This window comes from Ornithodoros turicata, chromosome 6 (genome assembly GCF_037126465.1).
Source record: "Ornithodoros turicata isolate Travis chromosome 6, ASM3712646v1, whole genome shotgun sequence".
Lineage (NCBI taxonomy): Eukaryota > Metazoa > Arthropoda > Arachnida > Ixodida > Argasidae > Ornithodoros > Ornithodoros turicata.
This window is the reverse complement of record NC_088206.1, coordinates 55359382-55384585: the sequence shown is the minus strand read 5'-3', so window position 1 is coordinate 55384585 and position 25204 is coordinate 55359382. Positions and strand designations below refer to the sequence as shown.

The 25204-nt window shown below is 46.9% G+C and overlaps 2 protein-coding genes across 11 annotated transcripts in view; one reads left to right on the top strand and one right to left on the bottom strand.

Moving 5' to 3' along the window:
* Positions 1 to 25204, bottom strand: part of LOC135396744 (muscarinic acetylcholine receptor DM1-like) — a 492974-nt gene that overhangs the window by 50999 nt on the left and 416771 nt on the right. Inside the window, exon 1 of one of the 10 annotated variants that reach the window (XM_064627891.1) lies at positions 19291 to 19394. The exons of 6 other annotated variants lie outside the window; for them this stretch is intronic. The gene's annotated coding sequence lies outside the window, so the exon portion shown is untranslated. Of the gene's footprint in view, positions 1 to 6253; positions 6356 to 17943; positions 18310 to 18420; positions 18539 to 19290; positions 19395 to 25204 lie in introns of those variants that run through there. 3 more of the 10 variants (XM_064627893.1, XM_064627895.1, XM_064627894.1) reach the window with 3 other exon arrangements.
* On the top strand, positions 4898 to 9823 carry LOC135396747 (uncharacterized). Its single transcript, XM_064627898.1, has 11 exons — positions 4898 to 4949; positions 5576 to 5629; positions 5786 to 5988; positions 6898 to 7067; positions 7270 to 7431; positions 7510 to 7600; positions 7719 to 7886; positions 7974 to 8186; positions 8872 to 9049; positions 9233 to 9306; positions 9492 to 9823. The coding sequence occupies exons 3-11, from the start codon at positions 5854 to 5856 to the stop codon at positions 9786 to 9788; spliced, it is 1488 nt and encodes a 495-aa protein (XP_064483968.1). The 5' UTR covers positions 4898 to 4949; positions 5576 to 5629; positions 5786 to 5853; the 3' UTR covers positions 9789 to 9823.

Genomic DNA, 25204 nt, shown 5'->3' with positions numbered 1-25204 from the left:
TCAGGTTGAGTAGATTGACTCCATTCAATGTCGTGCAAAAAGGTTGCACTGTAAATCATAATTCTGCGATTGTACCATGCACATGTGCTGTTGTTTATTCTATTCCTTTAAGTTGTGGTTTTTATTATGTGGGGCAGACTGGACGTTCTTTAAATGACCGCCTTCGAGAACACCAGCTGAACTTAAAAAAGAGCCATATCTCTAGCGAGCTAGTTGAGCATCTTCGGCAATGCAGCAACTGTGAGCCCATTTTCAACGAAACCGTGGTTTTGTCTAGGGAAAGGGATAAGTGGAAAAGACTTTTGAAAGAGACGATGGCGATAACGCAACGCGGGAACTGTGTAAATAGGCCATCCTTTATCCCTCTCCCTCCCCTCCTGGAGTTGTTAGGTATTTAGGAGGCTTGGTGTTATTAAATCATTACTGCGTCTGAGAACTCTTGTGCTTGTCTTCGTGGCTCTCGGTTATTCGTTCCTTCATGATCTATCTCTTTTAGAGAGCACTACTGGCAGACACGAGCCGCATCGTATTTTCGGAAGTCCGCGCGCATTTCTTCGGACCCGGGACAAAAACGACTCGTAAGTGGTAGAGAGTTGCAACCAACGGCACTCGTTGTCTCGTGTCATCGTCCACATCTTCGCTATAGGTGTCCTCTAATTACTATGATTAAAGCTTTACAGAATTTATTTCAAGTAACTAAGTAATCACAAAAGAAAAATACACTGAAACAGTGCAGGCTACTTGTGGAGCAATGTAAGTGGCCCTATTCTGAAGTGATGCATCGTTATTTTTTAAAGGTGGGGTTCATCCTAAATGAAACACCCTGTATAAAAGCATTTAGCACCGGACGCATCACTTTTATGTTGGTGTTCTGCTTTCCGTGCGCTTTTCAGAGCCTCATGCTATCTGACCGCGCATAAAACGAGTAACGTACGCGGCGCTAATCAGTGCTCTGGAGTGTCTCTTTTCGACGCGATTTCATATGATGCAGGGCTATCACCTGTCCAAAAAGTGTTTTTAGCTGTCGAGCGAAGCAACAAGTAATACGCCTTTCCCCTTGCGGTATTTTGTCTAGGCCAACATTGGAAAGTAGACATTATCTGCCTTGCGAACCATGAGACAGCAAGAAGGTTGCCCCTGTCTCTCACTCGTTCGGCAACTTGAAACACTACTGCGCGAAACAGACAGACACTACTTAACATTTGATGATACCTGCTCTGTCAACTACGTAATCTCGCAAGCAATCTCTGACGTTGTTGTTCAGCGCACCTGACCCGAGGCAAATAAGAGTTAGATTAATAAAAAACTCGAGGAGGACGCCCGCCATACGTCATGTGACCGGGAGCACAAAACACCTTGTAAATACGGATCAACCCGATCGTGCTCTGTCGATGTGCTGCCTTGTCATATCGTTATGACTTCTATAGCCAGCCAAATGCCTCGCGGCGGCATACTGGTGATGGCCTTGCAGCGAAGCGCTCAGGCCTCATCCGTATCTAGAAGGTGTTGGAGCACCTGGCTACATGCGAATATCGATTATGTTCGTTAGGCTTCGCCACGAACGATAGACCAGTCCCCTGGGCGAAACGTGGTGAAGCAAGAAAACGGTTAAACTTAATGTCGCTATTTTTTTCTAATATCGACTATTCCTTTGTGCGTGCAACCAAATAAACTATAAAAAAATAAAGAGAGAAAGAAATACAAGGCGAAGTACGATACCAATAATCCTACTCCAGTTTCATGGAGCTTTGAGGTGTGTCAAATCAGAGAAAATTCAGGAAGGCACACAGTGCGCATTACATCGAAACCAGCAGCTTTATTCCTCCAATTCTCACGCGACACAACAATTCCTATAGGTACTTACTTCAGTACTCTTCTTGCTGAACAAATTTTCTTGTGCAGGAAGCATGAACTCATATTAGTGTTACGCAACATAAAAGCAAAGCATAAGATACACATAATAAGCTAGTTTGGTAATCGGGCACGTTTCACGGTAGCGAATGTAAAGCAGGGATGGTACTTCCTTTATGCTGGGTAACTTTGCTGGATTCCATATAGCTTTGGTTTTCGTCGAGCGCCCCAATTACTAGAACTGCCCAATGGAAAAGATGATCAGCGAAAGCGCCTAACACAGAAGCCACGCGTGACATTTTCTATTGCACTTTTTGGAAAAGTTCATAGTACGGAACGAGCTCAACGTACTCGGAGTTCCTATACGCGTCCATTGGGGCAGGATCCTTTTCACATCCAGGATTAAGCAATGAGAGCCGCCCCGTTCGGAGAGCTTCATAGCTGCACCTGTGTCTGTTAAACGATATGGTATCGAGTACATGAGTAATGATGACCGGCGTTTTTCTGAAGATAAAAAGAGCCTCGACTTGTGAAAATACTGGTGTTTCATCTTCCCAACCCGTCCAAAACACATCACACACTTTGTATGTGCACTCTTTCACCGTAACAGAGGACGCGCGGCATACTACCTCGCCATCGTGTGGAGGGTATGGAAATAACGAACGCATCTGCTGCGAAATATCCTCCCAAAGGACTTCGCGCGATCCTGTAGCAACGACAGGTCGACTAAGCTTCAGGTCCGAAAATAAGTACGCTTGCAAAACTTGATGTCGTGTGGCCATTGTCCTACAAATATTCCTGAAGTTTCGTGATCGTACGGCTATTGTCTTAAAGTAGGAGTGCTTAGATTCGAATCGCATGCTCCAGTAACGCCTGGCGGGGCCAAACATCTCAATAAACCTGGGTAGTGAACGAGATAGTGGAGTTTCGGTATCAGTTTTACATCTGGGTACCCTTCACGGAAGTGCCGTAGAAAGGCGTCAATTCGAACTTCGAGGTATCCAATGCAGTCGCGTGGAATGCATTGAGCAAGGATAATGTTCACAATTTCGCGGAATTCAAGATATATCTCCCAGTTATGGTTGCCAACTGGAACATTCCCGCCAAAAATTTGTGGCAAAAGCCGAAATAAGCAATACTTTTGGGATGCTTTGCCTTTTATCTTCGCGGATGGCCTCAAAAAGGCGGACGTCATTTTCACGGGTTTGTTGTGCCTGTCGTGAAAGCCATACGGGAACTTAGTAACCGCTTCGAAGTCAACCGCCGAAAGTGTACCTGACCTTACTAAGCCACAGAGGACATTTTTCAGAACGAAATTAATGGCCCCCTCCAGGATATCGTGCATAGCGTCCGGCAGCAGCTGGTTAGTGACGTCGAAGTCGGACAGGGCTAACAGAGGCGAATGGCCGGTGACGCCATACAGACTAGCATTGTTTGCATCTAGGGCAACTGCTCTCAGGTGCCTCATGTGTGTTTCAGCTGTCCTAATCACAGTGTCTTGCTCTCTCGTAAAGGTATCCAGGTCCTGTGACTGAGTTAAACAGAACCTACAGATCCTGCCATGATTAAAAGACATGGTGAAACCACCGATCCTGTGCATAGACAGGTTATCTCCGACCCACCCGATGACATATCCCTTAATGCGTACATTCCTGCTATCGAAGGAGACATCAACACCCACAGTGGATATTGCTTGTATTTCTGATACGACAGGTTGCATCACCGCTACTAGCCCGTACTTTGTAATAAGCCGGTACTCAGCTACCATTACCAGATGGATTAACTGTACCTTTGACCGATATCGTGGATGTAAGTTAACAAGTGAGAAATAGACAGCAAGGATTTTGTGGTTGGCTGCTCCCGCGCCCAGCGGGTTACACACGCCAAACTCATCGGTATACAGCAACAGAAGCAATGTGTAGCAATCGGCACTGCGAAGAATATTCTTTGACTGCACAAACGTGCCGTCGGTTATATCGCAAAGGGGGTCCCGAGGGCTAAATTGTACGCTAGGGTCCCAAGTGAGTACATGTTCCAAAACTTGTTTTGATTTCACTAAGTTAGATAACACGTTAGAGATAGGGATATGATAAAACACATCTGTACCGGAATCTCCCAGAGACACTTCCTGTGGGTGCACATAGCGCATGTTGCGGGCGCACAGCTGTGTGACTGAGTGTTCAGAGTTCAGGTCTGACCAGAGATCATCAACCACTTCGCGTCCGAAACAACGGAGCACATCGTCACAAACGTTACTTGATATATTGTGTCCCGTAAGAAGTGCCCCCACGTGACGACTGTAGCGTTTCATGACGAGAATAAACAGCTCCTTGACGTCACTCACAATTTCATGGGCAACTGTGCATGGCAACAAATACAGTTCCCTAATCTTGACGTACATGTTGAATAGACGGAGCTTTACACCGCGCAAGAACTCCACAATGGAAGATGCTGTGTCGTCGTCAATGTCTGCGTCCTCCAGTTGCGAGAATTCCTCTCCGCCTTCCCCTGTGCCCGCGCTCTCTTGAGACCACATTTGGGACTCTGATACTTCTGATGCTGCCTGCACAGTCTGGACAATAACACGTGGTAAGCTCACGCATGAAAAGTACGTCAGAAGGTGACGGGCAAGACATTTCGACCATAAAAGTGGATTTCTACATGTATAGTATTCTAATACTGCTACACAGACTGGAACAAAAGTTAGAAGTAGACTCGGTCCGTTAGGTTAAATAATTTTTCCAGTAACCAGAAAGTGAAAAACGAAAGTGGGCAGACAAATTCAGTAGTTTCTTGCTCTAGCATACATTTTCTGCATCGCCGCTGAGATTTTTATGACATCCCCGTTCCACTGGTTTGCTGGATTGATTACTGAAGTGCAGTGATAGACGTTTCTGCTACGCAAGAGTGCCAGTGGCAACATGTGTAGCTGGATATGGCAAAGCTCCGTACCTCATCCTGTGGGGCGAAGTGGAGGAAGAAGTTGGGACATTGGGGGACGACGAAGAGGTGAAGGACTGGTGGCAAAAAGGAGGAGGACGAAGGGTTTTTCTCAGCCAGTGTGGACGTGGGAGCGGACAAGATAGAGACTGTAACATGTAAGTTATTAAAATAGCGGTTGTTTAGTATATCTTGTGTTTATAGTTGTGCCTCGCTTTCCACGGGAGTCGAAGGGACAGGCTTTGCCCCCGAGAGTGGGAATAGGCTCCCACAACCCTTATCATCTATTGCTATTGTTGCTGGATGGGGCATCGTGCTTGGTGCGCATAGTAGTGATAGCAGGTGATAGTAGAACTCAGCAAGGGGAGTCACAGTTGGCATTTACCCCCATTCATACTCGCTCGATTTGTTCTCTTATCGTCGAACTTCCTTCGCCCGGTCACTACTCTTTATACAAAGTGCCCTGAACGTGTGCTAAACTCGAGTAGGGCTACTCTAAGGCTCAGAGAAAATTTTCATGCATACCGATTCATCTCGACCACTATCGCTGTTCCCCATGTATCCAGTAACCAAGAAATCCCTGTGGCATCGGTACAGGTGCCTTCTGTACGGTTCGTACGACGGGAACTGGCGATTGCAGGGGCCCGAGTCGCTATCTAAATCGCAAAGGATTTTGAAATGAGGTTCCCCTGCGTGGACTGTGCCAATATGGTTTGCAACTTGTATGAAGACTTGCGAAAAATACGAGCAACGGCTGCACTGATACACTGGCATATCTGTTTAGCAGGGCAGGCGCTCCCACCTTCCGCATGGCAAGAAGACTTGGATGACAACACAGGTGTGCATTTCCGCCTAGCTAATCACGGAAAAGGGAGAGAGAGATAGAGATGGTTGGGAGGATCTGATAAAATTCGCTTGTTCAAGACTGCGCTGAATGTGCTACACTGTCGCCATCGGTTCCAACCCAAACTAATCGTATTCTTTACTTCCTTAGTGGGTTGTGTGGTCTCAGGAGTTACGCAGTGCCTCTCTTGCGGCATTCTACTCTGTTTTGCTTCCGCTATGTCTGAAATAACATGCCTAGTAGTGCACGGCAAACGGAAGAAGGTTATTGCTATCGGCGGTGAACACAAGTTGTGCGACCTGGAAGCAGCTATTCAGCGCACTTCGCTGAAGAATCTGGCGTCAAAGACGCAGGTGGGTTGACGCATTTCCATTTACTCGCATACAGCGTGTCGGCTGTAATCTAGCTCAAAGGAACTATCGAGTTCTTAGTACGAGTCCAAAGGAGGTCGTGGTCTATAACCCGGGTTGAGTGACTCATTTTAGCATACCGTAGTTGTTTATTTTACTGGGCATGTGGGTCACCAAAGACGATGCCCCGAAGCGCCAAGGATTGCTTGGTTGTTGAAGATGACCAGAACGGCGAGGCTCAAAAGGGGTGATGTAATCACAAAGTTACCTCAGGTAGTATGGTTGAAAAATGAGGGCAGGAGGTGCGTGTGAAGCAATGAAAGTGGCACTGGAGTTCCTCGGTACGTTACAATTTTCCACAACCTTCTGCAATGCGGCCCTCTTGCACGAAACCTCGGCTAGGATCCTAATCTTGAGGCATTTCCTTTGGCGCAGCTCTGGCAGTGCATTTCGCTGATAAAGTGTACGTCAGTAGCACGTGACACAAGCACTAGCAAGGCTGCGCTAAAGGGCATTCCTCAAGGTTAGGATCCTAGCAGAAGTTTCGTGCAAGCGGGCCGTGGTTAGGCTATGTTGGGAGCTTTCGAAGCCACGCTTGCATGGCTTTATCTGCTTCCCCCTGCGTCACAAACAAAAACAAAACAAACAAACAAAAACGTCACAAACAAAATTTTGTGGAAATCGCACAAGATACTGCTATTAGATGTACTATATATACACCGCTCCTTAAGCGGTGGAGCACTGATTTGTTTGAGAGCTGAGTCGAGGCTCGTCTAGGAATTTGGCCATATAGGACTGGCATCGACTTTTGAGATAACGTACGCACGAAAGGAAAGCTGTAACAATGCCGTGATACACTTCTTAACAACTAACATGTTTCCCTATCTTTTTGTTTTTATTTTTGCGGACTAGTTCCAGGTCTTCAATAAACGTTTCAAGGAATACGTGGACGTGGATGACGATACAACGTTGCAAGACGATGACCTAATCCAGATTCTGTCAAGTGAAAAGGACGACGCACCACCTGGCCATAGCGAAGCCGGACCATCAGTACCGGAGGACCGACCAGTAACTGTAGTGAGGTATGCAGTGAGGTATGAGCGGACATGCTGCGCTTTAAAATGCTCTTCTGCTTTTTCTTGGGCCACATCCCTACTACTGCCCTTTCCGAGCGCAATACATTTGTCGTTTGGGGTGTAATACTGTGGCGTCATTCATGGTTATCTCCCATCGTAAAGTTTCATTTCCTTGCAAATAATATATGCTGCTGTTGTACTCTCGCAGATTGGAACAGCCTAGACCGGTGGCACAACTCCCCTACATAATTTCAGAGCCGCCATGTGACATCGACCAGGAGGTGAAGATCTTAACGGGCAACAAAGTACCGGACCCTCTGCGGACGAAAATCGTGCGCTGGCTATACTCTGATATTCTGCGCTACACATTGTTAGTAGCATGCTAATGTTGGCACAAGGCCAAAGGGAGCATAGGAGATGGCCCTGCTGACATATTAATGCGTTATAGGTACCCAGCTAAGCTGAACCTTTACTACGAATCTGCGCGGCAGTTAGTTCTGAAATATCCAGCACTGAAGGACAGCACGGGCAGCGGTTTCGTAAGAGCTTTGACCTTTATCTTTTCTTTTGGTGTTGACTCGTTACATCTAAATATCAGCCAGTGTGAGATGAAGGCCAACCATAGTACTACATTGATAGCACGTTGCCCTAAAACAGGGATCTTGGCAACGCTCCATAAACTTCCGGACAAAAAATGAGAGGAAAAAGATGACAGAGGTTCCTGAGGTAGCGGCTGCTAAGGAGCGTCGGCAGAAATCCTCCAGGAAGAGGCCCAGTTCAGACCAGCCCACTGAGGTGTACACAAAGAGAGGCCGTCCGTCGTTTGTATGTTGAAAACACGTTGTTCGTTCGTGTTCGTCCTCATTTCATTCTGCTCTGCGTGTTTGTCATAATGATCGTCTCCTTATTTAGATGCCAAGCTGTGCGGGCGAGGATGACACTTCAATCGAGGAACACAAACAGTCGATGATTCGAGAGATGAGGAAGAACGCACAGGTTTCAAGTGCTTTGATTCACGATTCGATGGAGCGAACTGCGTCAGCCCGCAGAACATGGATCATCGAATGTCCGCGTTCTGTTCAAGATATCCTTGCACAGTGGCCTGCTTTAAATCTGAGAGAGGAGGTGAGCCATTTTCACTGCACCACTACAGACAAAATTGCTGTCTCATGACTTGGTCATAAATGGAACGGGAAACACGCTTAAACATAACACACATAGCCTCGTCGTCCATCCAGTAAATCTCGGAGTCTGGAAGTTACGTCCTAGATGGAGCACTTTATCAAACGCATAATCGTCCAAACGTTTTCGTTTGAATGTTTCGTTCCACGATGTTTTCGCATTAAACATTTCCCAAACGAAATGTTTACTTAAATGACGTTTCAGACATTTAAACGCTAACGTTTTAAACGATAGTCAAAAAAGAAAAAAACTTGTTAGACCCCGAGCCCTCGTCCTGTATGATGTGAGTCGCCCGCTACATTTCATTGATTCCTACTATATACCTGAGTGCAGCGCACCTTTCTTAGATTGTACAGCGTGTCTCACTGTTTGCGTTCCGTAAACGTGGTAAACGCAAACTGTTATTGCCGGTCTGGACTTTTTTAGCCTGTGGTTGACTTCGGTTTGTTGACTTGTCCCTCTTATATGAGATATTACAACTGACTATGGTATCAAAATACGTCACACTTAAAATAAATAGGCGCATAAGTAACATAGGACATACCGGAAGCATGCCTTTGTAAGTAGGCATTTCTACAATAATTTATTCTATTCGGCTTCAAGATACTGCACGTTTGTTCCTTCGCAGATATGCAGCGAGTCCAAGCGAATAACTGGCGTCGACCTTGAATGCTCGATGCAGGCCTTCATCAGCAATCACCGTGCTGCAGTCCTGAGCCGTGCGGCGCAGAGACACTCGGCTACACACGTCATGGAAAGGCACGAGCAGAAAATGAAGGAAGCGAAAAGTGAAGAAGAAAAAGATGGTGGGAGCGCTTTCTTATACTTCCTGAACAGCACTACGAAACTTGTCTGCTTTTATTCTGTCTTATAGACTGCTTTTCTTTCTGTCTCTACGTTGGATTGCAATTACACTGACTAGTCGCTTTGTCTCAACATAAGGGCGGCTTAACACTAATCCCTTTGTGTTGATATTTTGTCGCCAACAGGCTTCATGGCGGTGACGACCCTCTGTGCACTTCCGCATCTTGTAAAGGAGTCGTCGAAGTACTTTTTCGGAAATGTGAGTATATTGTACACATTTTGTACTAAGTTTCAATCAGCTCCAGCACAGTTCACTGTTCTTGGAGGATTGCTAAGCGAGTTTTGTACATGAGGAAGACTGTTCGCAATCATCATTTACTATTGTTGTTGGTGCAATCTATTTTGCTGCTTCATTTGCTGGCTATTACACATTTGCATCTTCAGGACAACCAGGCATTCCCCTACCCGGTGATGAAGGTGTCCGGAGACATATACAACGCATCAACGGAGGTGACCGTGACAATTGAAGGACTCATGATCAGGACTGCGGACTTTGTATCAGGGATTGCCACGGTCATTATGATTTACTGGGTGTATGACATTGTGTATGACCCTAAGCTGAGGCGAACGTTCTCTGTTCTTGATCGTTTTCTCGGACTCCCAAGATCGGAGTCAAAAAGCCTGTTGGAAACCAAATGTGTGGAGTCAATCAGGAGCTACACCTTGGAATCAAGGCAATAAAGACGCTTGTTTCTTTCTGTTCAGCATATATTTGCATCTTTGTCATGATGGGGCTATTATACCGCTTACCTACGGGGCTTTCGAATGCGTGACACCACGGTCTGAGCATTTGCGGGATCCAGCTTTCCCGGTGAAGTTGAAAGGCTACCGACAGGATGAAGATATCTGCCTCTGGGGCGCGTTTTACACACTATGCATGTGGAAACAATCCTATAAAGCTCGTCCATGTCATTCCCCGCAAGACTGCAGGAGTGCTTTCTTCAATACTTTGTAGGTAACCTCGTTCTGAGAGAGCGAAATTGACTCTTGTAAGCAGTAACTATGTCACCCACGTGAGCACAACAACGAAAGGCGGTGGCGGCGTTGAGGGACTACTCCGTAGAAGAGTACATGTATAACTCTGCTTGCCGCGTGAAGACAATAACACTTATGCGGGTTAAGTACACGCACTTCTGAAGCGCTAAGAAACTCAACTCACTTACAGAGTAAAAATGTTACACAGCTGAGGCGTGATCATGCTATGCTACGGCCAGCATAAACTCTTACTCCCTTTGCGTGTAACGATACCCCCAGAAGAGAGTGAAATTATAACCCTGTAAAGTGGTTAAAGAATAGCGCTCTATAGAGTTAAAATTGAGGAGTGTAAATACACAACGCGCACAAAGAGCACGATATGCACACCCTGGTGGGTACAAACTTTAGGCTGATCACAGGGTAACTTGACTCACCCTATTTGAGGGTAACCTCCCGACCTGCCAACAGCATACCTTTTCTCTTACGCTTCAGAGCGTTATAATTACTCCCTAAAAGAGTGATGTCAGTGACAGAATTTTTACACCGATAAAAGAGTTATGTATACTCTCTTTTTTCTTAGGGTGTAGGGGGCACGGCTCTCCTTGCCCTCTCGGTACGTCAATTCTAGGGAGTGCTGTTATCTGGCATACAGGACCGCCGTATTCTCGCTCAGTCCTGAAGGATCCCTGCACTTCGAGGGGCCCTTTCAGTAGCTTTGACAACGCATTGGCCACGCGCTCACTGGGTATGCAGGGCGCGCTGCCAAGGGTATTGCAGCTGCCAAGGGATCCCTCGGGGCTGAGCTAGCATAAGGCGGCAAAGGGGGCTACCTCCGTAGGTATTGTCTTGCTCGATGACAATACACACTCCTGCTAACAATACTTGCGCGCAGTTGATGATGGTCCAACAGCCGAAAGAGCTGTTGCTATCTCCCTCCATATCCGCGTTCTATCATGTTCGCCGTGGAGGGAGACGAAGCTCTGCACTCTAAAAACTGAACTTCACCCCATAGCACGCTCTGCGCCAACCATTGCCACGAATGATAGAGTTATCACTTCTGATTCAAGGAGAGAGGGAGGCGTACGCCTTTTTGTGTCAATTACCATGTATCCAAATTGACACAAAAAGGCGTACGCCCCCTCCTCTCTTCGAATCAGAAGCGATAACCCTATCATTCGTGGCAGTGGTTGGCGCAGAGCGTGCTATGTGGTGAAGTTCAGTTTTTAGAGCATGCTCTTCGTTGGAGTTGGAGTTAGACGGACTAAAAATAATACGGAGACGTTGAACTTGCCACCTGACAAGTTCTGCTACTGCTTTTCTGCTCTTCGTTCTTAGGGAGAGGACACTACTATTTTTGAAATGTGACGTGAGCAAGTATTGCGCTGGTCCCATCCTGCAGGTGGCTAATCGAACAGCTGTTGCTGTCTCCCTTCTCATCCGCGTTCTATAGTGTTCGCCGGGGAGGGAGACGAAGCAGTGAGTGCCTGCTCTCCGTTCTTAGGGGGGGGGGGGATATGCAGAGTTAAAATACGCGGAGAGGTTGGTCACAGCCTCGAGGACCTGCTATTCCGCATTCATTTGTTGTGACTGCAGGCAGTACACACTGAAACCCTTGCGTCACTGAGACACTGAGGTAGTCACAGGCAAAGAGTCAGTCACAGAGTGACAATCAACGTTGAGACGCAGTCAAAGTCGAGGGGCCCAGCCCGCGCGTGTCCGTCAGGAATTGTATCGGGACGTCTATCGCAAAGCGTTGGGATGCTGTATTGTTCCAGGGTCCAAGAAGAACTTTCAGAACTAATGGGCCGTTGGTAATCTTGAGCAGAGTCGACCATAAACAGGATCTCGGCCGTTCATATGAAGCACAGCGTAGGAGAATGTGCTCAGTGTCCACTTCACAGGTGGAAGGACTCGAGGAGCAACATTTCCTCGTTGTGTACTTCCTGCGAGGAGTGTGGGCAACATTCAGACGCAGTTGATGCATTAAGGACGCATGCAGTCTACTTACGCCGCGACGGATAGAGAAATCGATATTGGGGTCACCTGCTCCAAGTAGGCATGTACGACTCATCCGCAGTAAACTGTCGCAGGAGAAGGTTGGCATCTGTGCACGTAAACGGTATTGCGTGATATACGTCACTAACATGGGCAGCAAGAGCTGCCGAATCTGCTGCTGCTTTATCTGCAATGCCACACACACACATGTATAAAGAAACGATGATGAGATGGGGCTGATGCCGGCAAGCAGTCGATGCCACAATGTCCAGAAACCCACTGAAAGATGATATCATGTCCAGCCAACGCTACTGGATGATGAATGTTTCTCACAGCTTGGAGAAACACATAGTTTGGAGACCGATGCACAAGCCCAGAAATGCTTTCAAGCGCAGCCTTCGAGTCAGACAAAAAAAATCCACCTCTGCGGAGGGTAAAACTCCATTTGTTCGCCTTGACAATGCCGTGTATCCGCCGGACGATGTTCGGTGAGAGAGCTTAAACGCCTTAGCGGTTCTGTCCTGGGTGACGCACAAGACTGATGCACTGAGAGCAGTGACCGACCCGTCTTTCGGTCCAAAACTGCTCCACCATAACGCTCGAGGGAAACCAGCTCGAAGATGGTACATGGCACCCGCTCACAACATCAGACCACAGTGATGTTCGAGGAGGTGATGGTGATGTGATAAAGCAAAAAATTGGCATGTGAGTTACGACGAAGTCGAACAGGCTACCCCATACGCTTACACACGCTTACGCACAGAAAATACAAACAGATGAGAGAGTTAAAATGATGGAGTGCAACATGTAGTTCAAAAGTTTCGACCAAGTGAGTGTAAAATGTCGAAATCGCTGGGGGCGCACACAGCACACATTCAGCGAGTCATAGAATGTCCATAAGCCCGGTTATATGTAGAAAATCTTCAAGTGCCCTCAGCGCCTTGTCGGACGACGGACGACCTAACAGTTTCGCGATCGAAGGCTCGGGAGTCAGCACGAGAGAGGCTCGCCTCTAAAACACTTCGAGCATCAACGTATTTCCGACACCTGAGAAGGATGTGGCACGTCCTCTACAACGCCACACTCCCTACAGTTCGGAGAGTCTCGCTTTCCCAGTTTGAAGAGAAGACGTGCGCCCAACGGTACATTGACCCGCAGCCTATGTAGGACAGTCGTCGCTTGTCGAGGAAGTATCCGGTATAGGTAGTACTCATTATTGCGACGCACATGATGAAGGTGCACACAAAAGGTTTCGGCGGTGCGAAGGAAAGACACTGTTAACTCATGAGCTCCAGTAATAACTGCGTTAGCCTCTGCCGTCTTCGGGACGCCTAAACAGATCCTGAAGCTGTGCGCTATGATGTTCGTCAGATCTTTTTCTCTCAGTGCCTGGCTGATTCTATGGATCACAGGAGGGCTGTACCATAGTGGCTCTAGTATAAGGGAGCTGTGAACACTCCGTAGACCACGCTGTGTCGGGCCCCGTGCAGCCCCGGCTAAGCACCTCATCACGTTTTTAGGGCGAGGGCAGTACTATTTTTGAAATGCGATGCGGGCAAGCATTGCGTCTTGTCCCATGCTACAGTTGGCAATACAAACGATGAGGTGGAGTTGTTCTATTGCATGTAGGTTAGAGTTGAAGTACGTGTAAAGGGGCCTACCTCCGTGGCTAGGGTCCCCACTTGACGACAATACACATTCGTGCTTGCGACAATCTGATATGGCGGCGACAATACACACTTAAGATCCAGCACATTAGTCTTGGCTAGTGACACTAGTCTGGTATGGCAGTCCTGTAACAGCCGTGTGTGGTCATAACAGGGCCGCCGCCTCGGGCTGGCTGACATGATGATGGTGTGTTGATTCTTGTGGCCACAAGGTACCCAGCACATTAGTGTTGACTACTGACACTAATCTGATATGACGGCAGCAATCTGCGTACGCGGTAGGGAGGGACAAAAGTGGTCCTACTCTTCCTATTAGGGTACCCTAAAAGGAAGAGTAGGATCACTTGCCAGTAGGATCACTGCCTTGGAACACGGCCTAACGGTTGCGCAGCAGTGTTGCTCCTTGAAAGATTTTTCTTAAACTCCACGTTAGGCCTTACAGGTTGGCTGCAATTCTGGTTTATTCTGCGCTGTTAGGGTTGGATTTTGTGTGTAGAACGGGTCGATATGACTGTGCACAGTCCTCTCGCGTTCAAGCAGTAGCCGTCCATTTTCCATGTGGACAACCAATGGACGATTTGTGTTGTGTGGAAATGGTCGAGATATTCCCCAACATTTTCTGGTTCCTATCGTGGATGGTGTATAGTGTATAGACTTTCGGTCGTGGGTGCTATGAGGTGATGCTTATCGACCAACGGACAATACAACGTGCTATTGAAAACCCGCTTCTCTCTGAAGAGGCGGGATGTGAAGTTGCTATTGCTCTCGTGAGGCGCAGGTTGTGTTTTATCCTTTAGATGTGCCGTGCTTGCATTTGTGAAATGCCCTAGGTCACAAGTCGCCGTAGCGCAGGCTAACCTTTATCCCCTTTTTCTCCCATAATAAACATATATCCCCCCCCCCCCCCAGGTCGCTATGGAAAGGTCCTGGAAACCCAGCAAATCCTGCACAGAAAGTATTAGTACCGCACAGGAAATCTGAAGATCAGGAAGGAGATATTGCCTCGCGGCGTAAAACCCCGAAATATTATAGGAAGGAGATAGATACTACACCCGTTCCTAATTTTCTGCGCGTACGGAACATCGTGGTGCAGGTCGAGTACGACGGCGTGCGTCGTTTCTTTCGCCCATATTCTCTCGAGGAGCACAGTAAAGGAGGTTCTTTTCTTCCCTCTTTTGATCCCCGTGGCTTGCCAGCTGTCGGTGATAATGACGGTTGAGTAAAAGTACTCGACAGCAGACGACCTTCAACACTTGATAATAGGTTTATTTACAACAATAGACTTTGTTGCAAAATTTACATGTTATGGCAAAGTCACTCCGACCCTCCGAGCAAGCCCGTTTGCTACGGAGTCCGCAGGCCAAGTCCCCCTCTAATTTCCCGAACTCCCCCGCTCTCTGGGTTGCTTTCCGTCCCCCAGACGTCCTCCTTTCACGCTACTCAAACCACACACTCAGCAAAAGTATAACAAAACAACACCCCTCGCACAACCGTTAGCTCGACTGACCAAACCTCTTCGAAGTCAAAATTTATGACCTCCTGTCGTCGGCTACGGACACGTGCAAGGCGCGGCTCACAGAAACCCGGTCCTCTGTGTTTTGGCGCCTGAATCTGGTGACTATTTCCAGACCACATGTGTGGGAGGAACGACGGCAAATCCTCAAAGTAGCCAGCCGTTTTCTACGAAAGCGCGTGCAGAAGTAAAAAATGCAAAATAACCAGCAGTTCTGTCGCACAGCAAGTTTACACTTTACAACCACCTCGCAATTTCGTGTACGACGCCCAAGCGTGTCAGGTGCGGCGCCTTTCGGCATTCGGGGCGTCAGGCCCCGTGCCCACGTTACGGGTCTGACCACCCCGTCAGCCGGTGCTCTCGGCGTACATTTGCCTCGGTCTGGGATTTACGCGTGTGGCACTCCCTGATGCCCCCGAATCACAGGCATCCGGGGAACCGGTAGCATATTTGCCCATTGGAGATTCACGTCTGAGGAGCTTGCGTCTGTCCCTCGGGCTCCAGTTGACCCGTCTCGTCCCAACTCAGCGTGGAAGCCTCTGTGGTTTGGTCTGTCAAGCGCAACAGTGAGAATCCAGCTAAGGTAGCACTGGAAGTTGTCCCCATAACTGTTGTCGAGGAATCTGAGACGGTGGTTACCCCTTCGGGTAACCGTGCCCGCAGCATCTACAGATACACGTCTTGTCGTTCTGACTGAGGTTGGTTGTGCTGAGATGTCTATTGAAATACCTTACGAGAGTGCTTCCGAGCGTCGCCACCTGCATCGAAAGTTGTTCGAAAACGAAAGCGCGGAAAGGAAGTCGTTGAGGGCTCCACCAGGGAGCAACTTCATGATGCGTTGGGTGGCTCTGGGTCTGGGTCTAGTGGTGGCAGCGTGTCCATATGGGCAAGAGTGATCTCCTTGCTAAGGTTGCTAGGGCTACAGACGTTCTCCAACGCACATGCTTATTCTCTGCAGAAACTTGCACATGTGCCGACTCTTTCAGTGGTTCCAGCAGCCATGGCATCTTATCTGGTTCTGATTCGGAGGTTTGCATTTGCTACGGAGCCTAATGAGTCATTATCTCGTTGAACATCATCTTATGGCTCGTACATTCTTCTTCCTGCTCCTCCGTCTAAGGTGGACACTTGCAAGCGCACTCGCTAACCAAGCTTTATCTCAGCTTTGAACTTCGGTACTCCGTATGCCGATTATGTCACATTATCCCGCGGTCAACCATTCCACTTCCTTTGTATGCGGGTACAGCGGATGACTTACGTGAGGTAGAGAGTGGCCATCCAAGCTCATTAAACTTGACAGTGATAATGTAATTTCCTCCCCTGAGTAGCTCACAATAGGGTCTTACGCCTTTAGTGGCCACTTGCGTTACTAACCCTTGACCCGGCTCTCCCGTAGGCGAACGCGCAGTATGCCTAGGTCTCTAGTTTCGTAGCAGGTCGTGATCTGGAACGTGCCAGCTTAAGAGATGACGATAAACTTGCTATGCGCGACGACCCCCACCTCGTACATAAGGAGCGTAATCAATTTTTAAAGTTGGCGCGGTCCAAAATTTTTTTCTTCTGCGCTCCATACAGGTGACAGTTTTGTAGTTTGTACGTTCTAGTGGTAGTGGTTTAAATATAGCCACATTTTGGTGCAGTATTGTCGTAGTGTCAGCAGTAAAAAGTAAAGTGTCAAAGTTTCAATATATTAGGCCAATTAACTGTTCTGGAAAGTAATTTGCGCCAAGAAAATATTTTGATCTGCATAAAACTACCTTTCGCTCATCATGAATAAGCGGCGATGGCATTATGATAGATCAGAAGGAACGGCAGCAACATCTTTAGGCGCGCGCCACAATACCTTCCTGAGAAGGTTTTTCTTTTATTTAGAAACACTTCCTGCAAATATTCTTCCAACATTAAACAAATCGGCCTCAAATATGTGCCACAACAAAAATGGCCGCCGCCAGATCAAGGAGGTTATATACTAAAACTTCCGGAGTGGAAGAGGCGCCCGAGCGGTGGCGCCAGCACGTCGCCATCTTAGGAAGGGCACAAAAAAAAAAAGAAAAAAAAAGCGAAGTAATAAACCCCTACTGAGTAAGGTAGCTATGCTTTTATGCTAAGATGCAAAATAACTGCTTCAAAAAGGCGTTCGGGCCATCTGCCCCATTTAAATGACCGTGAAATACAGCTGGAAGTCGCTGGATAAAAGACTCATAACCCTATGGCAACTGCAAGCATCACCTACCAAATCAAATATTTAGAACACTGTCTCCTCTACACTTGGTGACACGAACAACGAACACCATGTTCGGCGTAATTCGGCCATTCATCATCCTAATTTTTTCGGCAAACCAGCAGCGATCCACCTTCTGGCCGGCAAGTCGCACCGGTACCCCAGAACCAGGGGGCCCGCAGGGAGATCACAGCAAGTTCAGTTTCCGGCCCCCACCTGTTTCACGATGGTCCTCCTCGGCACTTCTCTGGCGACAACCAGTATTCACGCTCATGTACCGGTCGCGGCACTGTCGCCCACTCAGCAACAATCACTCAACGCAACTCAACACATTCATTAGCAACAATCAACGCTCAGCAACGATCACTCAACGCAACTTAACGTACTCAAAGGAATCAGCAGCCACTGGACGAAATTAGCAACCGCTCAACCACTCAGGACTCACAACTCATCTCTGGAACCCACCCCGATCGCAGCGGTCTTGTTCCCGCCATCCCGCTGCTGCATCAACTACCACAATCACAAGCCGTGTGTCCAGTCGTCCATCATCCACGAGTCGTCCTCATTCTCCTCTTCATGGTATCCACGCGGACCTCAACCGCATGCTCCACTTCGCGTCGGTGGGGGGCAGTGATGTGGCGGCCCTTGGACGACGATGACGCGCATCTGCTGCGTCGCGCTACTGCGCCTGGCAACCAGTTCTAATGGCACCGTCCTAGCGTGAGACCACGGCCATCCGCCCACTGGGACATTCCATCAACGCCAGTCAGGACTCATGTAGGGGAACACCACCTCCTCTATGTAGAAGAGGTGGTGTCCCTTTGCAATTTAGTGCTCATAAAGACATACGTCAGACGAACTGATTATTTTTATCGATTTCCTCGCAAGACACAGCTAAAAAAAAAAAAAAGAGAGAGAGAGAAACTTGGCCCGCAACCATACTTGCGCAGTGAGTTTTTGCCCCTTCCAATATTGCAGCCAGCTTCACCCGCTCGCAATGGCTCGTATGGAGGATCGGCACTTCAGAAGTTCTGGTATATAATCTCCTTGCGCCAGATCGCGGAGACTGCGACGTTTACACAGGATGTTATCGAGAGTAATGACATGGTTTTTCGGCACAATGTCACACTGTACTAAAATCATATAAACACGGTGTTCAAGACACTTGTTTTAAAAAAATTTAGTTTTCGGGGGCCATCGCTTTTTATCAATATTTTTACCTGTACCTCGAAGCCTGCAGTCGAGGCTACGCACTCCGTCCGCTGAAGAGCAGTGAAGTGAGTTTCGGGAACTCACTAAATCGTTAGTGCACTTTCTATCGAGTGTCACTAAAAGACGCCGTGTGACAGCGCAAGAATGACAGTATGTGCAAGTGTCAGTCGGTGCAAGCTAAATTAGTAAATTAGTCCGTCTAACAGGGGTATAACAAATTTTCTGCGTGAATAGTGCTTCCATAGGTAGGTTCCCTGCTTGGCGACAACACACAGTGCAAAGCAAATACTATAAAACGTTAATTTGACTATGTTAAAGAAAACGCATGATAATTCACACATCGGTGTGAGGGCAGCCACGCATTTTTAGTTATAACAAATTGAAATGCGTCATTTCCACACACCAAATAATAACTTGAAGGCAGTCACGCATTTTGTCATAAGAAATTGAAATACGCCATTCCCGCACACCAAATAATAACTTGAAGTGAAAACAATTCCCCGACTGACACAAAGTTACAATTTCATCGTGGTCTCATGCAGCGGCACCCCTGCTGTTACTTATTAAGTACTCCTCTGCTTGCAACAACGTCATACTCACAAAAAGGAAGAAGAGCAACACCTTTTCTCCGCCACATAACGACATAATAAATACACATCCTCGACCTCCCAGAGGATGCACCGTGCACTTAATTCCGAGTAGTACCATAAAATCCCCGCCAGAGAGCGCACTTGTTGTTCCCTTCCATAATTCAGGAAGGCTTCTCTCGTTTTGATATCATACACAATTTACGACTCCCAAGGAGTATTAGTCACCGCTCGCCGCGTCACCTTCGCCTCGTCGTAAAAATGCCTCTCTCTCTCTGCTTTTGTGTTTCAAGTGTTTCCTCGGCGCAGCGCTGCTGCCTGTTTGAGACACCAGAGAGCGCTGTTGTTCCGTGTGGCGCCGCCTTGAAATAGGGTAGTTTTGAAATCTGAGAGAATTTCTGCGTCAGGAGCGCGTGTATTTTGCGGAAGATTAACGACATGCTTAGGCCCATTGCGTTGTAGTGTAATATGTGTTTGCAACACTGGGAGTTACAGAGGCTCGTAAAATAGTTGTAAAGCTTCATTTGTTGGGATGTCGTGGTCGGAAATGGTGGGACGGTGTCTCACTGCGGGTGGATTTGAAAAGGACGAAGTGGAATGTCTGCGTTGGGACCTAAGTTGAAGGTTGCTAACGAGTCAAGGAGGGAAGGGCTTATGTTAGCAAACAACAAGGACGAGTCTTATTTCTCTTACGTTCCCATCTTTCATCTTCATCAGCATCATCTCCTCTTCAAACAGAACTTCACCGCCTAATACGTTCCTAGCCATTGCGAACAACATCGCCAACAACAACAACATCATGCTATGTTGGAAGCTGGAGTGGCATACGCTCCTTTCTGACACAAAGGCGTACGCCCTTTCGCTTTCCACAAATCACAAGTGATAACGGTAGCATTCTGAGCGATTCTGACGGCTTTCATCACATCATTGACGGTTTGGTGAAATCATGTTTTCGGAGTGTACATGATTCCTATGGGCGATAAGGGTAGAATATAGCCAATCATGCAGTAGGCTCTTTCCGCGAGGCTCCACTTGGGGGACAATGCAATTTCTGTTGTCGTTGATTTAGATAGTTGCGGTTTGCATCACTGTTAAAACAGAACCGTTCTGTTTTTTTTTTTTCTGTAACAGCAAAAATTTCTTGGTTCATCTCAACTCTCAACTTAAGTTGAGATGAACCAATAAATTTTTACTGTGTCTGAGAACTTACGTGTGTCGTCCCCCCCCCCCCTTCTGTGTGCGTGTCTCTCGGTATTCTTCATGAACCTGCACCAGCTAGCGTGCACTCTTTCCCTTGTTCCATTTATTATTCGTTCTCACTTCATCTATTTGCTTCTGTTGTTTAAATCTGAGTGCATATAATATATATATATGATTAAATGCCCGCTCACGTCGCACTGCCTAAAAGCATGACACTGCTGTAAGTATGTGATTCTCGGTGATTTCGCTCGACAAGTTTCATCCGATGAGTGAACATCATAGGATGAGTGAAGGCACGGCGCCGATTGCTGAGACACACCATAGACACGTTATAGCAGCATCATGTGGTTTACCCGGCCTACCCACTGCCCTTCTCCGCTACCTCCAAGCATCGGGCCTTATGAACACTCTTCTACTGTGATTTATCTGTCTTTCTTCTCTGTGTGTGTGTGTGGGGGGGGGGGGGGGGGATAGCGAGATAGCGAGTGGACCTCTGTCCGGCTGACCTGTCTTATTTATTTTAATAAACCTTTATATCCGCCCTCACGTGGGCCCTTCTCCTCCGCGGGTATAAGCGACGGCGTACCTTTCCCTTCTCCTCTTTCTCACGTTTGCTCTTAGGGAAAAAAAGCTGTAAAGCTGTAAAGCCCTGAGGGTACTCAAATAAATAAATAAATAAATAAAAGGTAGAATTTCCTCCGCAATCCGGTAGAACGACAGTTTCAACTCTGAATTTCATCGTTAATATCTTAGGCAATTTGAGGCTTTCCATGTATTTGTCCTTTCTATGTTGTTCCAGCCTCAGAACATCAATTCTCTCAGTTTCAACTCTGTAGTTTGTTTCTATACGCTGCGGTTATACATAAAAGGTAAACTTGGTTTGAGTAGGAATGTGATTGCAATACAGCTCTACCGAGATGGGTAGAAAATTCCACCTTTTTTTCTCAGAGTGTATAGTCTTGACTTTTTTTTTTTTAACATTTATATAGAAGGGGGGAGAACAAAGCGAGGGCTGGCAGAGTGTGTTGGGGTGAGGAGGTAGCGGTGTTACAAACGCACTCGACGGAATGAACCCCACGGTTATATACGCCTTTACATAAACCTTTACAAAAAAAAAAAAAAAAATCATTCATAGATTTTTACTCATAACCGGGGGCAGACAAATTGTCATACTCTGCTAGCAGGGACGGCCACCGACTGGATCGTCTGCGTCCCATTTCAATCGCTTAGTTTCTGCTTCATTTTATTTTTTTTCCGCGAGGAGATATGACGACGGCAGTCGCCGCAAACGTAGTGCGTCGTCTGCAATTGTGGTACTACCATCGTCTGCGTGATTGATTGCCGCAATGGCAAAGGAGACGCCTGTCCGCAATGGTAATTTCCTCTGGGAGGAAAGGAAAGCGGGAAGGGTGTACTTTCGTCTGTGTTTCATCGTCTGCGATGACATCGCTCAAATGATGAAGGCCCGAAAACGGGGGGATAAAAGTGAGCGATGGGGAAGTGATATTGGTTTTTAGACGGAATGAACCGCATCATTTCATGTTTCAATGCGGCGTACAATGTGGGACATCAGGCTAGGAGAGAAAAATTGGTACAGTATATATGCATGACCATAGGGAGGGCAATGCGGCTGACGTAAAGAGGTAATCCAATCGCCGAACCACAACGGAATTCAAATCCTTAAGCTTGAATTGCTGAAACTGGAAACGAAAGGCAACCTGTTTCCAACAGTATTCAAAACTGGAATAGTCAATTTCAGTGTTCTTCGTAGGAGGACACTATCGCACTAAATGTAGCTGCTATCAAATTGACTATTGCCGAAGGCCTCATGACCCCGCTCTTGAATATTATTTATTTATTTATTTATTTTATTTATTTCAGCCATACTGTTAGCAAGCCTTCACTCTAAGAAAAAAAGGTAGAACTTTCAACCCATCTCGGTAGAGCTGTATTGCAACCTTCATTTCTACTCAAACAAATTTTACCTTTTGGGTATAACTGCAGATTAGAAACTGTCGTTCTACCAGCTTGGGTAGGAAATTCTACGTTTTTTTCTTAGAGTGTAGAGCTGTAAATGGAGTTTGCGGTAGAGAAAGCAAAACGAAAACTAACACAACACAGGATACTGCCCAATGATTTGAAAATCTACAGAGTAAACTATACAAGTCAATACACGTAATACCGAAGTGAAAACAACGACAACAGTAACAACAACAACAACAACAACAACAACAAAAATCGCACCTGATACAGTACGGAATACCATCGACTACGTTAGCTCAATCATTCGTAAGTATTTCAATAGCAATAGCACAGTGATTACAATACAAGCTAAAGGATGTAGAGAGCCGACAACACACACAACACACAATACACAATTCAGTGTAGTCGAGATAAGAAACCCTGTAAAGTGTTTGTGGAAGTGACTTGAAAAGGTAGGTTGTTCCGGTGCCTAATAGTTTGTGGAAAAAACGAGAAGCGGAAGCAATCTGCGGAAACATTAGCGCCGGGGCGAGCGGGCAATGCCCCGGCAGAATCCGTCCTGTAGGGGGCATCAATCGGAGCTATAGCGACGGGAGGGCATCGTGCTTACTTTGCCGCCCAGGCACGGCACGTTATTTAACGCCGCCAATGCATAAGGCGCGATATATATATCGTGCTTTGTCTATATGTAATAAGTGATTCTGTATAGGAGCTTCGGGTCAAGTACAGTTCAGTAGAAGGGGTTAAGTCGATTTATGTGAAACCACTTGTTCACAAGGAAGATTACACATAACATGTACATAACGTCCTACAGATTGTAACATATTTAGATTGTAATGTTCGTGCGTCAGGAGGACATCCCGCGCTCAATTTGAGCAATTTTCGTGCATTCCACAAGGACGAACACAAGCGTGGACTTTAAAAGCCGTGTGCAACTATATAATGTGGTCGTAAAAGCACAACTTGGAATCGAAGACAGCGCCAAGATAATTGATAACAGTGGCAATTGGCAAAAAGTGTTCGCTGCACAGTTTTTGTTTTTCTTGAACAAGGGGCCTGCGTCCTTTTAGTAAGACTAATCACTATCCCATTTTTGGCGCACACCATTAGACGCGATATAAGCCTGGACCTAAGCAACACAATGTACTGAAAGTCGAGTACAATAGGGGTGGACGGGTAGGTGGAAGGCCTGGGACAGGCTCGTGCAACTAAAGAACATTGATAAGACACATATCGTCCACCCCTATTGCACTCGACTTTCAGTACATTGTGCTGCTTGGGGAGTTTGTGAAAGTCTTTGGGACCATTAATTTCTTGAAACATTTCACAGCCATCAGTATATGAAGGACGTGAGAATGTTCAATATGCTGATAGCAGAAAAAAAAAAAAGAGAAGAAATATATACGATATATACACTCATGGAACGATGCGACAGCACCAGAGGACACGTGTTTCGCCGTGTTTGCGGCTCGTCAGCTCTGGGTAGCTGCGCATCGTTCCAAATTGGCAAACCAGGGGTCACTCAGCGAGCGATATAGACACCTGGGAGGGTGACCGAGCACTTCTCAATGCCACAGTGCAAGCAAGTGAATTATAATGAGGGGGGAAAAGCCATTAAAAACACAAGTAAATGGCACTAGACGTGTTTGAAATTCAAAATTACATATTAGGATGGCTTCTATGGCTGCACGCAGAGAAACAGATACTCGTGGAACGATGCGGCAGCGCCAGAGGACACGTGTCTCGCCGTGTTTGCGGCTCGTCAGCTGACGAGCCGCCGCTCCCTGAGTTCCCTGAGTATCTGTTTCTCTGCGTGCAGCCATAGAAGCCATCTTAATCTGAAATTTTGAATTTCAAACACGTCTAGTGTCATTTACTTGCTTCTTTAATGGCATTTTTTCCCTCATTATATATACGTATATACATAAAGAGGGGGGAAAATATATATAAATAAATAATAAATATATAAATAAAAGTATATACATAAAGAGGGGGGGGCCAATCCCGAACGATGCGCAGCTACCCAGGGCCGACGAGCCGCAAACACGGCGAAACACGTGTCCTCTGGTGCTGTCGCATCGTTCAATGAGTATACGTATATACATATATATATATATATATATCTTGAAAAGTTGAAGTTGGATCGGACGGCTACGTAATTATAGTTGAAATAAATGGGAGACAGAAGACGAAAGTAGGGGAAGTAACAAAAAAGGGGTTTATTAAAACTTAAAAATGATAAAAGTTAGGGAGGATGTCTACGTTACGGCGGAAGCTCCGCCTTCTTCGGGACGAAAGAGATAACAGGTAGCTAACAGGAGCTATATATATGTATATATATATGTTTATAAGTCCCAAACGTCGCCACACCAGCATTGGACAGCTGTTTCGGCCTTATTGGGCCTTCATCAGCAATGCGTAGATGGGCGACGTTTGAGCGAGTGGCGTCGGAAGGTCACGTTGAACGTGATGTCCTCCCGTCAGGGTGAGTGACTCACCTCTGAAAGCCCAGTGCGAAGCCAGTAAAGTATTAAATGAAGAAAAATAGCATACGCTCTTTGGCTGCACGTTGAACATATGTTTATAAGTCCCAAACGTCGCCACACCAGCATTGGACAGCTGTTTCGGCCTTATTGGGCCTTCATCAGCAATGCGTAGATGGGCGACGTTTGAGCGAGTGGCGTCGGAAGGTCACGTTGAACGTGATGTCCTCCCGTCAGGGTGAGTGACTCACCTCTGAAAGC

Excerpts from the sequence above, each read along its gene's own strand:
- LOC135396747 (XM_064627898.1), top strand. The coding sequence starts at position 5,854 with ATGTCTGAAATAACATGCCTAGTAGTGCACGGCAAACGGAAGAAGGTT. Across the intron at positions 7,601-7,718 it reads ACAGCACGGGCAGCGGTTTC|GGATCTTGGCAACGCTCCAT; the intron begins GTAAGAGCTTTG and ends GCCCTAAAACAG. Across the intron at positions 8,187-8,871 it reads CTTTAAATCTGAGAGAGGAG|ATATGCAGCGAGTCCAAGCG; the intron begins GTGAGCCATTTT and ends GTTCCTTCGCAG.